Source organism: Parambassis ranga, chromosome 1, assembly GCF_900634625.1.
Source record: "Parambassis ranga chromosome 1, fParRan2.1, whole genome shotgun sequence".
Lineage (NCBI taxonomy): Eukaryota > Metazoa > Chordata > Actinopteri > Ambassidae > Parambassis > Parambassis ranga.
Window position 1 is genome coordinate 12,479,325 of NC_041022.1, and position 15,043 is coordinate 12,494,367.

Sequence of the window (15,043 nt, forward strand, 5' to 3'; positions counted from 1 at the left end):
GTTGGGAACTTGAGAATTGGTGATTGCGGATGAAAACTTACCCAAGAGAAGACACAGTGCTTCAGTATAGCTCTATGATTTTTCCATTTGCTTATTCTTTCTGTTTAATGCATGTAAATCATTTTTTTCTTTTTCTTTTTTTTCTCTTTCTGTGTAGACACATCCATCCACGAAAACTTCCGTTTGTTTCTCAGCTCAATGCCCAGCAAAGAATTTCCTGTTACAGTGCTTCAGAATTCTGTCAAGGTACGCAGTCATACAAACACATGATTCCACTTCATTGCATTTCTTTTGATGATTGTCTGTCTAAAGGGCCTAAGACTGCTCTGCAGGATTAATGTTTGCAGTAATGTTAGCAAGTACTACTCTCACTTTGGTGGATGCAAATATAAAGTGTACATCTTTTCCAGGGTTTATTCAGCCATTAAAATCATTTTCATCCCACACAAACACAGTTAGTAAGTCTCACTAATTGGCAGCATACATTGCATATGTAACTATTTAAGCTTTAAAATTCTTATTTGCAAAAACTATCAAGTTTTGCAGATATACTGCAGATATAAGAGGAGACGTACAGACTGCCTTTTAACAAGGAGGTACTGTGATGTTGTCGTCACTGCGATGTTGTCAGCTGCAACCACTGAGCTGCAGGTCTCTCTGCTGTCAATTGCCAGGTGACTAATGAGCCTCCTAAAGGCCTAAGAGCCAACATGCGACGAGCCTTCACAGAGATCACCAGCAATTTCTTTGAAGAGCATATTCTGGGAGGCCAGTGGAGGAAGATTGTCTTTGGAATCTGCTTTTTCCATGCTACCGTACAGGTATACACTCAGTCACAGTATCATCACTGCTTTGAGTACCTGGATGTATTGTTTTTTTCTGTCTAGTGCTTGTCAGTTTGTGTATCTCCTTATATGTGTCTTGTTTTTATGCGTCGTAGGAACGAAAGAAGTTTGGTCCTCTGGGCTGGAACATCCCTTATGAGTTCAATGACAGTGACAGAGAGTGTGCTCTCCTCAACCTCAACCTCTACTGCAAAGATGGCACCATCCCATGGGATGCTCTCATCTATACAACTGGTAGGGAAATGCATCACAAATGTGATAGATGTAGATAGACGTGTGTGTGTGTGTGTGTATATAAGCGTACGTGTTTGCTGATTTCACAGGGCAGGACAGCCCTGTAACACAATGTCACTCTGTTCTGCAGCGATGATCCTGTGTTTGTTCACATTCACAGCTCTCTTCCCCTTCTCTGTGTTTAAAATCTTCTCCTAGCACATCAGCATGTGCTGTTTTAATTCCAATTTTATATGGCACGTTGTCACTTTAAAAATTAAACCATTTCATCAGCTGGCTCATATCAAAGGATTTACAGTATCGTCTTGTTTAATGATGCTGAAACATGAATCTTAATGTAGAATTTTGTCATATTGTCTTGGCACAGACATGGCGCTAATGTATAATTTAATTTGAATTTAATAATGTCAACTTAATATTGTTTGTCATCTATAATGCACATCTTTAAAGTTATTATAAAGAAGAGGAAGCCAACCCATTCATAAACTCATCATATCCCTAAAGTTCATTTGTTTTCCTGATCTGGTTTTCAATTACACCTCCAAATGATTATGTGGTACATTCAGTCTCAGCGGAGCGCACAATATCAAATTGATGTCCCTCATTGTTGTCATCACACAACTGTGTTAGTTTAATCCTTAATTCTAACAGCTCTTGTGTGCCAGAGCTCCAGATTCTTCGAGGGAAAGAATGTGTGCTCAAACCAAGCATGATTTTGCCTTTTCTTTTTAGAAGCAGTTCTTCTTTTCTCTGTGCAAAAAAAAAAAAAAAAAAAAAAAAAACACTCAGCCAGCTTTACCTAGCCTGCGGCTTACTAAAGTCTTTCAGCAGAGATTTGTCTGATTATTCATTTCCTTCCTTACATAACTGTGTATATCTTTCCACAAAGTATGGATTTCAAATGCTTGATCCTGAAAAATAACTTAGAATCCTCTTTTTCTTTCTATAAAGCTTATGTCTTTCTTTTACAAGGCCTATTCCTTTTGAGCCTTATTCCTTTTCCGTGGCTTGTGTTGGTGCTTCTGCATTAGAAACAGAATGTCTGAATCAATTTAATGTTTTATACCTCAAAATGCAGATAGTTTTCTCAGCCTCTAGCGGGATGCACGGGCATAAATAGATACCACCATAAGTTACGTTAGGCAGACTAACCATGCAGGGAAAAAACTGAGAGCAAGAGGATGGTTGAAATACACTTGACTATTACTGCATCTACTATACAGTAAATCTTAAGTACTAAAGGTCTGTTTTTAAACTAACATATATCAAGCTAAGCAATCTGACATAACAAGGATATTCCTTCGAACTGCCACCCCCTCTATCAGTTAACAAAACAACAATGCTGAGCATTATTCTGTCCCAAGGTGAGATTACATATGGGGGCAGAGTGACGGACGCTTGGGATCAGCGCTGCCTCAGGACAGTCCTAAAAGGCTTCTTTTCTCCTGAAACTCTGCAGCCTGGCTACACCTATTCTCCCTCAGGTAAAGCTCATTCTCCTTCTCCCTATATATACACAAATAGAATGAACAAAATAACCAGAACACCAAATTAAATGCAACACAGCAAGTCTGTATATGCTTGCAAAAGTCTTATTTGTCACAGTGCACACTCCCTTATTTTCTTTGGGTTAATGGTTGTCTTTCCTGTGTGCAAGGCATTTACTATGCCCCAGAGACAGATGAACTTGAGCAATACAAGAACTACATTGAGAGTCTTCCCATCATAGATGATCCCGAGGTCTTTGGCATGCATGAGAATGCCAACTTGGCTTTTCAGGTGAGGACCAACACTGAAACAATAACAGCAGTGAAAGAATATGTAAAAACGTTTACCCTGTTTTTTTCTGTGAGTCTATTACATACTATAGACAGACTCACTGCTTTAACTGTATATAGATTGCTATAAAAGTAGTTTTAGTGTGAGAGTATTGTAAAATCTGTCACTTTGTGTGTATGTTTGCTTTAACAGCGCCATGAAACCATGACTCTAATCAACACCATTCTAGAGGTCAATCCTCGTTCTTCAGCGAGTCATGGAGCGAAGAGTAACGATGAAATAGTCTGCGAGCTTGCTGCATCTATACTAGCTAAGCTACCTGGTATGTACACACATGATACGGCTGCACATACTGTGAATCTTGTGTAACATCATAAACTCAAAACCTCCCCCTGTCTGTCTGCCTGTCTTTCTCTCATCCCGTCTGTATACAGAGCGTCTGGACATGGATAAAGCAGTGGAAAGCCTGTTTGTTCGAGACAGTAATAACCGCCTTAACTCTCTCACAACTGTTTTGGGCCAGGAAACGGACCGATTCAACAACTTGCTGCGAGTTCTCAGGGTGACACACATAGCACACAAAAATATGCATAGAAAGTGAACTCAGAGAGCATGCTGTACATTGTTTACTCTATAGTATCAGACACAGTCTGCCTCTTTAAATCGAGTCATGCCCTTTCCACCGCATCATTGTGACGTGATTATTTGGGTTTCCCAGGTATCTCTTATCACGCTACAGAAGGCTATAGCAGGTCAGGTGGTGATGTCAGAAGAAATGGACCGGATCTACACAAGCTTTCTAAACAACCAGGTTCCCAACCACTGGGCAAACTCTGCCTACCCCTCCCTCAAGCCCCTGTCTTCTTGGGTCAGAGACCTCACCCTCAGAACTTCCTTCATCCAGGTATGGAAGAGAGCACAGATGTTCATGCACACATTTGAGTTTGAAGTTGCATTCACAGATTTGTCTCAATAAAGCCTAATGCATATAAATTAATCAGAGCTGAATGGAGGAAAATATATGATTCACTTCCTTCTTCTGGCTCAAGTCTCTTTATATCGCTGACTCTGAATCTGATGTAACAAGGAAAAGCTGTCTATGCATACTGGTTTGATTGTGTTTATGTGCGTGCATGCATGCATGTAAATTTGTATGTTTAATCTGTGTGTTATCTCATTAAGTTAAGCAATAACACATGCCCATTCCGTGTTCATCCCTGAGGCACAGACCATCTCTCTTCTGTCCCCCTCCTCCACTCGCTTCCTCTCTCTCTTTCTGTCTCCTTGTACACCCTCTTTCAGCATTTGGTTAATCTCCCTTGCATACACAGCATACTAAGCATAACACATTAAAAAAGGTTTCTTCAGGAAGCACATATTTTAATTAGACTCTCTTTGTCTTCAAGACTTGGATCACTCGTGGTCAGCCCAAATCTTTTTGGGTCTCGGGATTCTTCTTTCCTCAGGGCTTTCTTACAGGTAAAACACTGCAGCACCAAAATGTGATTTTTTCTTTGTCCTCCACAAAATAATTTTTAATTTTTGGACTGTAGGGGTGCTGCAGAATCATGCCCGGCAATACAATTTGCCCATTGATGAGCTCAACTTCCGCTTCAACGTGGTGCCAGCGTACAGGGATGAGATGGCAGTCTGTGAGGCTCTAAGTACTCTGCCCTTCAATGCAAAACTAGATGTGGATGACGAGGTACTGATAAGGGATCTCACTGAATTAGTTAAAGTTGCTCTAAGATTCTGCCGGCAATTTTATTGTTGTTCCTGCAGTTTATGACTATTGTTGCAAATGGCAGGAGAAACAAAAACATTATGCTTATAATTAGTTCTATACAATAATTATGCATTAAGTCTGTTATCAGTTGCATTTGCTTGATTTAGCTGTGAATATATCCAATCGAACTTCTATAAGAGCATAGCTGGGGCTGTGTTTGTGTTTTTGAAAGTAGAGTAACCTTTATTTTTTCTGATTTAAAAGATTTAAGGCATCTGGACTTGTAGTTTGAGTTTTCTTGAAGACATGTCTCTGCTCCATCAAGCAGCTTTACCAGTGTTTGGTGGGGAAACAGGTTTAGAGGGACCTGAGGTCCTGAGGCCCTCTACCACATATAAACCCTAAATAAACCCCCACCTGTTTCCCCACCAAACACTTAGAACTTATGAAGTGTCTTTAAGAAATCTCTGATGAAACGTCTTTAAGAAATCTCAGTTCAGATGCCTCACTTCAAACCTTTGAATGAAAATGACCTGGTGGCCAATGTTGCCAATTTATTTTCTCTGGATCATCACTTCTTCAACAGTTACCAGAGCCAAAGAATGGTGTACTTGTGCACGGCATGTTCATGGATGCAAGTCGCTGGGATGACATCAACATGGTGATTGAGGATGCGTTGCCCAAAGTGATGAATGCTGTGCTGCCAGTGGTGCACTTTGAGCCACAGCAGAACTATGTACCAGAGCCAGACCTCTACCATGCTCCTCTCTACAAGACCTCATCCAGAGCCGGGACTCTGTCCACCACTGGTACATTATGGATTATTTTCAGTTATTTTCACATTTAAGGCATGGCTCATTGTTGGTCGGTTATTGGACGGCGACTTAGGGGGTTCAGGTAGTGTCCTCTTGAGCAGCTTTATTTCCTCACGACTCATCTCTCTCTCTCTCTCTCTCTCTCTCTTCAGGTCACTCTACCAATTTTGTTGTGACAGTAATGCTTCCCTCCAAGCGACCCAGTGACTATTGGGTAGCAAAGGCCGCTGCGCTCCTGTGCCAGTTGAAGGATTAAGTTTTTGTGCAAGTTTTGTTTAATAAACATTTCAAATCACACACTGATCTGTCAGATCCTGTCATGTACCCATGTATTTAAGTAGAATGACATCAGTTCTATGCAGCAACAAAGCTGTCCTGACACCAGATAAAAGCAGGCCAGCACATCCAGATCTTTTAAGATAAGACATTCTGTCCAATAGTCGTCCACTGGAATTCATGCTGTCCAGTAAGACACTGGATGAATTTATAATTTCACAGTACACATCGCCGCAGGCAGAGAAAGGAAAAACCAATAGGAGATACAGTAGTAGATGGATGAACAATGATGGGAAGACAGCCACATGGATGCTAATGGTTCACAAATGGGGGGAAAAAAGAAAGAAAAAAAACACAAAATGGCTAAGAGGGATGTGTTGAGACAAGAGGAGGATCGATGATCATCAAATGATGAAATGTTTCCCCCACAGCCCACACACATCAGCAGCCTATTTGTGTCACTTAGAGCGTTGCAGTGCTAAAACATGAAATATGGCTCCTCAAACACATTAAGTACACCCATTGCAGTACTGGAGCAGGGTGAAGACGCACTCAATCTGTGTGTCTGCCATACACACTGCCTCTCCACACTTTCCTGCTCTGCTAACGGCAAGCAGGGCATATATAAACATTATATTTAACATCAAGCTGGGGAGGAGCAGCATAAACTCCAGTGACGTAAAAACCATTTCTACAAATGGATCATCCCTGACTGCCTAATACACCAATGCTCCTTAGAACAGGATGATCATATCCTGGGAAGTAATACTACAAATGTAATTAAAGCTTGACTTCGCTTTGTTTATACAACGCCACTAACAAGCTAAATTGTGTCAAGACGTTTTACAGAAATCCTGAAGGTGACAGTTCCTTGTATGATTGCGCTTTCCTGCTGATGGCCACCCAAGTAAATGAAGACATCTCATCACAGTTGGGTATTGCACTCATACACATCATTGATGTTACAAATAAGAAAAAATGCTTGGATGCACCCGATACATTGACCTGTACACTTATTAATAAGCATCGAACCTTTATATGAGGTGGTTCTCTAAATTTGAAAAGAAATGATGATTAGAATGAGGCAAATTTCTTATTTTATTGTTATTTTATTTTCACTATTGTGTGTGTATTAATGTGCAGGTTTGGGCGCTGTGGCGGATAGGCGCATACTTTGCTTGTCCCACAAACACAGTACTGTCTGGCTTCACAAGGACATGTCCCCTCAGAGGTGAAGCCTTTCTGTTTGTTAATCTCACCTTCATCATCCTGATTTAGATTTAGATAGTGAAAACCTGAAAATAAGTCCATATGCTAAAAAATGCATTGGGTCTGACTTGGGTCTGAGTCATGCAAATGACTTTACACTTGCATGATTTTCATCTGCTCCTGTATCATTGATGTCCACTGACCTCCTAACCTTCTTTATTAACCTCCTTTCTTACAATCTTTTTATGAGCCAAGATTATGCGCTATGAATAAGTGCGTGTACTGTATTTTACTTTTATTAGGGGAAAAGTTTAAAGAAGAAGGTGGAAAAGGATTGAAGGAGTAAATGAGATTATATGCCCCAGTCACTCTGAAACCAGATTAACAATGTTTATCAACCCACACATACACACACATGCAATTTCGTCCCCGTGGAATAAGCCAGAGGGAAGAGGACATGGTTGATATGTGAAACAGAGGGGTCCAAAGAAAAAACTGAGGTGTTTTTTAAGGGGGAAGTAAAAGGAGGACAGTGGGATTAAAGATTGACACATAAAGTGCGAATAACAGCTGTAGGACAATGAGGACAGCTGTTAACATGAATATTTGACAATCAATTAATGAGCAGCATGGGCCGACAGTGGTCAGCTTGATGCTCTCACTGAAGTGTGGTGTAATCTGCTGTAATCATGTTAACAACAGCCATTTGTGCAACAGAAAATGAGTGATTACAGACTGCGTATATTAGATTAGACAGTCAAGGTCATACAGGTTGTTCAGTAGCAACCGCGTTCAGAGTTCCATTACAGCTCTGTGACTTCCAGGTTTTTGGCTGTGTCCTCAGACATTGTCCTATTGTTCGCACCAGGAAATGGTTCAGATTTTTGCTTGTTAAACTAGCCATCTGCTAGATGTAGCCTCATATTTGGGTTATGTTAAATACTGTCCATCTTTCATTGAAGGATTTTAAGCCACACAGACATAAATTGACATAATTCTTTTCTTTTTTTTTTTTTTTTTTTTTTATAATGGCTTATGGATTAATGTCATCATGTATTTATGATAGTAATAATCCAAAAATATCATATCCATGACTTGACATAAGCAATGTTGGTCCTTACAGGTCTGAATGATTTGCATCTGATGCTTTGATTTGCATAAGCCCCCCACCCCCACCCCACCAGCTCAGGTGTTCTGTTCTATCTCAGGGTCAAATAACAAGTTAAAGCAGCACTACCAGGGAAGGATGGAGTGTAGGCAGTGAGTCTCCCAGCTTGGCCTGTTGGCCAAGGAGAGATTTGTGTGTATGTGTGTTAGCTTGGTGTGATACAGTATGGTGCAATTCCAGTCACCAACAGCTGTCTGTCTGCTGTCTGACGACTGTGTCACATGTTTACACGTGGCACAGGTTAATCTATCAGCTCTGGGAGGAGTCAAGCTTATGCCACAATTTTTTTGCAGTAGACTGAAATGTCACCTTAAACCTTAGCATCTCTGCCTGGCCACATGGTCAGGCTAGATGGAGCTGACAAGCAGGGCTACAGTAAGTCTACAGTAAGTCAGGAACCATAACCACTCTGTGAGCAGAGAAGCATATCACACTGTGCATCATGTCCAACCTTGAGATGGATGGGCTGCAACAGCTGAGAACCATGTTGGATTCCACTCCTGTCAGCCAAAATGTAATGATGTGGGGAATGTTTTCTTGGCTCACAAATCAATCACGACCCGAAAGCCAGAGTATATCTGAATATTGTTGCTGACCATGTGCAACAATTTATGGTCATAATTTACCAGCTTCTAATGGATGATTTCCAGCATGACAATTGGATAGCCAAATGAGCCATTTACCATCTCCAACAGAACTAGTGTACTTAAGGTTAGCTCTAAAACCAAAATGGCAAAAGCTACAAAACCTGAGTAATAATAGCTCACCTGGTGGAATGTACTGGCAGTCCAACGAGCACATTTGTATGGAATGTAGCATCAAACCTCTGATCGGCACTGCAGCAAAATATAGAGTATGAGAATAAATCAATAACAGAGAAATGCAGGGTTTAAAAATCCAGATGAATTATGATAAAAAACAGAGAATGGGCCTACAAAGAGTTAAAAAGAACCAGAGACATTTACAAACAATTAATGGTAAATGAAAATGAAGGTGACAGAAGGAGCTATAGACAAGCGGGATTAAAGCAGATCAAGACAGTGTTTAATTTTACATGACTGTCTGCTGCTGAGATGTCCTTCAACAAAGGGGAAATTACATATTTCTCACAAGAGCAAAAAAAAACCATTTACACCACTTCATCAATTATGTCGAGTATGATCCCTTTTGCTTATTCCTGTCAGAAGCTGCTTAGGATTGATCTGAAGATTGGAGCAGTAGATTGCCTCCACTCCTCCTCAGCCTGTGACTCCAGGAATGAAGGGGTTGAATCATTTCAACTATCATATCAGACTTTTTGCTTTCTTTGTATTGAGTTCTTCACATGTTGTATCAGGTCTTGTGATGGTGGCAGTGATCATCGGTTGCAGACAGGTAGTCCAATTGAAATACAGTGCTGCTTGAAAGTTTATAAACCATTTAGATTTTTCTATATTTTGGCATAAGTATATCCAAAAACATCAGCTGAAGTTCTGAGAGTGGAAAAAGAGAACCGAATCAAACAGATGATAGAAATAGTTCACTTTGTCATCTATTTATTGAAGAATATGATCCATCATTACAGAAATGTCCTTTGTATAATAATTGATTATTATAACTTCTACAAACATGATGTGAAGATCAGACTTTAACAGATCACTGTTGTTTAAGTTAAACAGAACACTCACTGTTATCCTTTATTGAACCACCTCTGATGGATGAATGGATTCTCATTTGGCTGCTCCCCACCAATCAAAGAAGTCCTAAAGTCTGGCAGGCAGCCTGTCATTTTGGCCATGTCCCTCAGCAGGTGAGCTGTATTGATCTAATAACATGGGGTTAGATTGTGTGCTGGTGATCTCCTTGCTCACTTTGGGGCACTGTGTCTCTGTTCCTCCTAGCATCGATGGCCTCATACTAGATAAAACTGTGAGCAATCCAAACTTTGAAGGTATGGCAGTGTACACTCCAGTCATCAATGGTGAATAGAAGATCATGATAAGCACAGTATATTTATGTTGCGTTCCTCTCTGTCAGGTTGAACTTATTATACAGCTCATTGCTAACATAAACATGCTTTTAGTTATAAAGCAAACAGGCTAATATTAAACAGGTGTTGACCATTGGAGGTTTATCATGTTTCAAGATTGAATGTAAAAATTCTTACAAATCTTCATTTTAAAATCCCCAAAAGTGTGGATGATGTAGTGAAATATTTTTCCAAGTATGTTTGCTCTGTGATGGTACAGTTTGTTCCTGATCATTCTATGAGAACAAACTAATGTGATTTTCTTGTGATGTACTTGTGTTTAAAGTGTAGGTGAAAATCTTGTGGCCATTCAGGCCAGCAGGATGTCTACCTACCTCCACTACTGGAGTGTTCCTGGAGCTCTTCCTGCTAAAATGAGCGAGAAGTGTCCTGGAACCTGTGCCACCTTAAAAACACCACCGCAAAAATACTCCACAAATGCTAGAATTATTGTCCCTTCATCCCACAGTTTCTGGTCGTTAACTGGCCATTAACCAACTATAGGGATCTTAGTCATGTGAGCTCTTGCAAGATCCACCCACAGAGGTCCTGAACACATAAAACTCAGATTCCCTACCAGAAAAGTAGCAGAACTGAAGAAGCCACTTGGGGGAGTGGCGAAACGAATTCAAAAAACAATCCTTGAGTCCAGGTTGCCTCGATTTAATCTCTTGGAAATGACTATGACCTGGATGAATGAGAGCATCCACAGATACAGTGTGGCGATAGGAGCCGAGAGGAGCGCACGGTTTCTGACCGTGTGGTGGGATGTGATACCGTGAGGTGAATGTGAGAAAGTGGAGGATAAGACAAGCCAAGTTAAGTTTGCGTTACATTTTTGTGGAGCTGGCAAGGGCAAGTTATTTTTTTTGGCTTTGTTGGATCCGTGTTTTGTTCATGAGTTTAATAAAAGCAAGAGAAGAAATCACTGTGGAGGACACATCCTTTTTTTATACACGCGTCAGCCATAAGCTCCAGAGGAAGGTTTTACTGGAAAGAGGTTCGTGTCAAACAAGCTAAAGAGTGTGATGCGGACTTACAGCGGACAGATCGCTGGTTTCAGCTGCTGAAAGCTACCGGAGCAGACAACGTAGCTCAGCTGTTGAGAGTAACACATCCAGCGGGTCCAGCGCTTCCTCTGCGCGGCTTAAGGCTGAGGTAGAGAGAGCAGCATTACACTTTACTTTACTTGCAAAGGCTGCAGCTCTTAAGCAAAAGCAAGATCTGGAACGGCAAGAAGCCGAGCTGAAAGCAAAAAGAGAGGCTTTGGATTTGCAAACTGCCATTGCAGCATCAGATGCAAAACTCAAAGTTTTGGAAAATTATGAGAGTGAACGCCTCTCACATGTGAGTGCACATGGTGGAACTAGAGAGTTTGAGATGCAAGCCGTTATCTGTGAGTGAAAATCCAGTTAACAACATGGAGAAAAGACATGATGATTAGGCCAGTGCAACCTCTGACTGCTGCGTTATCACAATCCAGCGGTGGCCTTCTAACAGACAACCATACTATGGAGTCTCTCTGCAATGTTATGGCACAACAGAATGGCATAACAGAGCTAATGATAAAGCAACAAAGAATGATGACATTGCCCAAGTTGGGCATTCCTACATTCAGTGGTGACCCTCTGGATTACCATTCCTTTGTTAGAGCCTTCGAACATGGAGTGGAATCTCGCACTAAAAAAGCTAAAGACTGTCTCTATTATTTAGAACAGTTCACAAGTGGACAGCAAGGGAGCTAATACAGTTGCCTGCACATGAAGCCAGAAACGGGTTATCAAAGAGCCAAACAGCTACTAAAAGAGCACGTTGGAAACAACTACAAAATAGCAGTAGCCTACATGAACAAAGTGATGGACTGGGCACCTATCAGACCAGAAGATGCAGAGTCGCTTAATGCTTTCTCACTTCCTCACTGCCTGCAGCAACACCATGTCTGAGGTGAGTTACATAGAGGAACTGGATTTGAAGGCTATTGTAGCAAAGCTTCCTTTCAAGCTGCGAGAAAGGTGGAGAAATGTTGCATATGGCATACAAGAGGACTGTGACAGGAGAGTCAAGTTTAAAGTTGCTCTTCATCCAGTTTTTGGAGACATAAACATCCTCAGCTAAACTGAACCATCACCAGGAGCAGAAAAAGGCATAACCAGGAAGTCATTCACCACCAGTGCTGTGAAACTGGAAAAGAAAGATACAGGATGGGCCGAACACTCAGCTCCTGCCTCAACACCGAGCTGTCTCTACTGCAAAGGTGAGCATGTCTTAGAGACTTGTAGCAAGCTTAAAGGCAAACCTCACAAATAGAAATTGGAATTCTTGAGAAGCAAATGACTTTGTTTTAGTTGTCTCAAGCATGGACACATGAGTAAAATGTGCAAGGCAAAGTTGAGCTGTGAGGTGTGTTCTTTAGTACATCCCACACTTCAGCACAAAGAAGAAGGACACAGAGACACAAACAGCCAGACAGTCAGAAGTGCATTCCTTTGTGCTCATTCTGAGGCTCATGAGCAGGTTTCAGAATGCAGGGCACAGCCAAAATGTGACATTTTAAATGGCTGATTAGTAATCAAAGAAGAAAAAATGAAATGTAAATTAAATATTTATACTGAAAAATATGTAACAATATCATGTAATTCATTTTGGCTATTGCTGGTGATTTTTGATTGGGTTCATAATTTATGCACACTTTTGTGCTTGTACATTGTGTTCTCATGGGCAGATGATAATGACCATGCTGTGTGTGTATGCGCATTTCACCACAAGTCTTTCAGAGCACAGCAGGCAGACAAGGTGGAAGGAGGCTCTGAGGTTTAGTTCCTGAAGCAGACAGTTCTCAATTCCTGTGGCACCATCGCCCTGCTGCATGCTGTGGCCAACAATCAAGGCAAATTTACTTTTGGTGAGTACAGCATTAATAATCTGTATTGTATTGATACAGTGGTGAGCAGAACAGCTACTAATATTGCTACAAAAAGTGATTTAGATAATGGTAACATAACGATATACTATATATTTGTATTTTTTTACAGCTATTATTGACCCTGTTGGTCATTGTCAGTGACAGCAGTTGCAAAGATGATGCACGTACAACTGATGCTAATTCTTAAAGGTGATGGATAATGTTACTGACATAAAATATAGTGTGTCATTCACAGGAATGAAGCTAAACATGTGATACACATTGTTTTAATTGTTTTAAGCAGGCTTTAACAAAACAAAATTAAGCTTTAGTTGTAAGATACTGTTAGGAATCAGCTGTTAATCACTGAAGTGCTTTTATTCCTGCAGGAAGGAGCAGTCACATACACAGACAGTAGCCTCTGTAGGAGTGCTTAAGGTCTTTTCAGAGCAACTCCCTTCTTATACCTAACAGACACAGCTTCTCAGAATACACACATCTTAGAATAGGCACAAGCATAATCATAAAACAAGATCACAGGATTTCACACTCTTCTACTGCAAATGGTCAAGCGTTATTTACTTGTGATCAGGTCATGTCACCAGTCCATCTACGTGACCCCACCACCATGTGGTGTAACACTTGCCTCTTAACACCTTGTCATGGTTTCAGCCAGGTCTTTTATTTTGTAGTTTATTTTCTGTTTATAGTAGTGTTAGTTTTACTAGTCACTTCCTGTTTTATTTTTAAACTCGATCTTCCCCTGGTGTTTCAGTTCTGTTTACTTCCCCTTCCTCATGTGTGCTCCCTTCCCCCTCCTGTGATTACTAATGTGCTTCACCTGTGTCCAATTGTCTTCCCGCCCTCCTGTGTATAAAGCCTGTGCGTTTCCTGCCCCTTGTTGCCAGTTCGTTTTGTGAGTCTTCCATGCGACACAGCCGTCCAAGTAGCCTTTCTGCTCTTGTGATTTTTCCCTACGTGTTCTCGAGTAAGTTTTGGATTCTTGTGTTTTTCCCTACGTGTTTTCGAGTAAGTTTTGGATTCTCTTGTGTGTGACCTGTTTTTTGGATTTGACTACTGCCTTTTTTTGCCTTTGCCTTTTGGATACCTCTGCCTCGCGGACTGAACTTCTGTGTACCGAACCTTGCCTGTATTAAAACACTGAGAATTGCCTGATACTTCCGGCTCAGCTGCATTTGTGTCCTCCACCTTATATTAACCCTGACATTACGAACTGGCCATAACTGGACGCAGCAGACTGAGCAGCTATGGAGGATCCAGTGGAGGTAATATTTTTATGGGAAGGAATTTCTGAAGAGAAAGCCCAGCTCCAACAGGCTGTGGACTGCATAGACCACATGTCCTCTCCTCCTCTGGAAAAGACAGATGTTCGGCGGTTGTGTTCCCACCGCGTCTCACTGCTGCAAAAGCTAGGGGCCCTTTGGAACACGACACAGAAGCTACAGGCCCGTATGAAGGAAATTCTGGTCGAAGAGCCGTGGATGAGAATTGACTATGAACCCGTGTTCGAAGAGATGGACAATTTCCATTCTCCGGTGGCTCCGGTGCTCCCTGCCTGGGCCGTTCGTACCGCACCGTTCACGTTCACGGCTTCACCACGGTTAACACCACTCACTTCCGGTTCCGCCTGGAGGAGGGCTCCCGATGACGTCACCACTCCCGGTTCCGCCCGGAGGGGGGCTTCCGGTTCCGCCCGGAGGCGGGCTCCCGATGACGTCACCACTTCCGGTTCCGCCTGGAGGCGGGCTCCCGACGACGTCGCTCCTCCCGTCTCGGCCAGAAGGCGGGCTCCAGACGGCGTCCCTTTTCCTCCCGAGGACACGCCCCAGACTACACCACCTGTTCTGGGGCCTGCCTGTGTTACTCCTGATGGAATATCTGTCATGGCGAAGGACTTGATATCTGTTGGGACCAAAGAAACGCAGACTGAGACTTTGGGGAAAGCCTGTTTGGACTATGGGGGGTCTTCTGTTCTGGGCTCCAGTCCTGACCCAGATGGACCCTCAGCTCTAGTGACCAGCTCTGTCACTAGAGAATATCTGGCTCCGGGTTCCAGCCCT

At 41.9% G+C, this 15,043-nt stretch overlaps 1 protein-coding gene across 1 annotated transcript in view; it reads left to right on the forward strand.

Annotated features, from left to right (window-relative positions):
* The window catches only part of dnah6 (dynein, axonemal, heavy chain 6), a 37,072-nt gene extending 31,417 nt beyond the window's left edge, over positions 1-5,655 (forward strand). Inside the window, exons 70-81 of the mRNA XM_028428854.1 lie at positions 158-246; positions 675-821; positions 941-1,079; positions 2,444-2,563; positions 2,737-2,858; positions 3,051-3,180; positions 3,293-3,420; positions 3,577-3,762; positions 4,265-4,337; positions 4,412-4,563; positions 5,171-5,393; positions 5,552-5,655. Of these exons, the coding sequence (XP_028284655.1) occupies positions 158-246; positions 675-821; positions 941-1,079; positions 2,444-2,563; positions 2,737-2,858; positions 3,051-3,180; positions 3,293-3,420; positions 3,577-3,762; positions 4,265-4,337; positions 4,412-4,563; positions 5,171-5,393; positions 5,552-5,655 (1,613 nt within the window). The remainder of the gene's footprint in view (positions 1-157; positions 247-674; positions 822-940; positions 1,080-2,443; positions 2,564-2,736; positions 2,859-3,050; positions 3,181-3,292; positions 3,421-3,576; positions 3,763-4,264; positions 4,338-4,411; positions 4,564-5,170; positions 5,394-5,551) is intronic.
* The last annotated feature ends 9,388 nt before the right edge of the window (positions 5,656-15,043 follow it).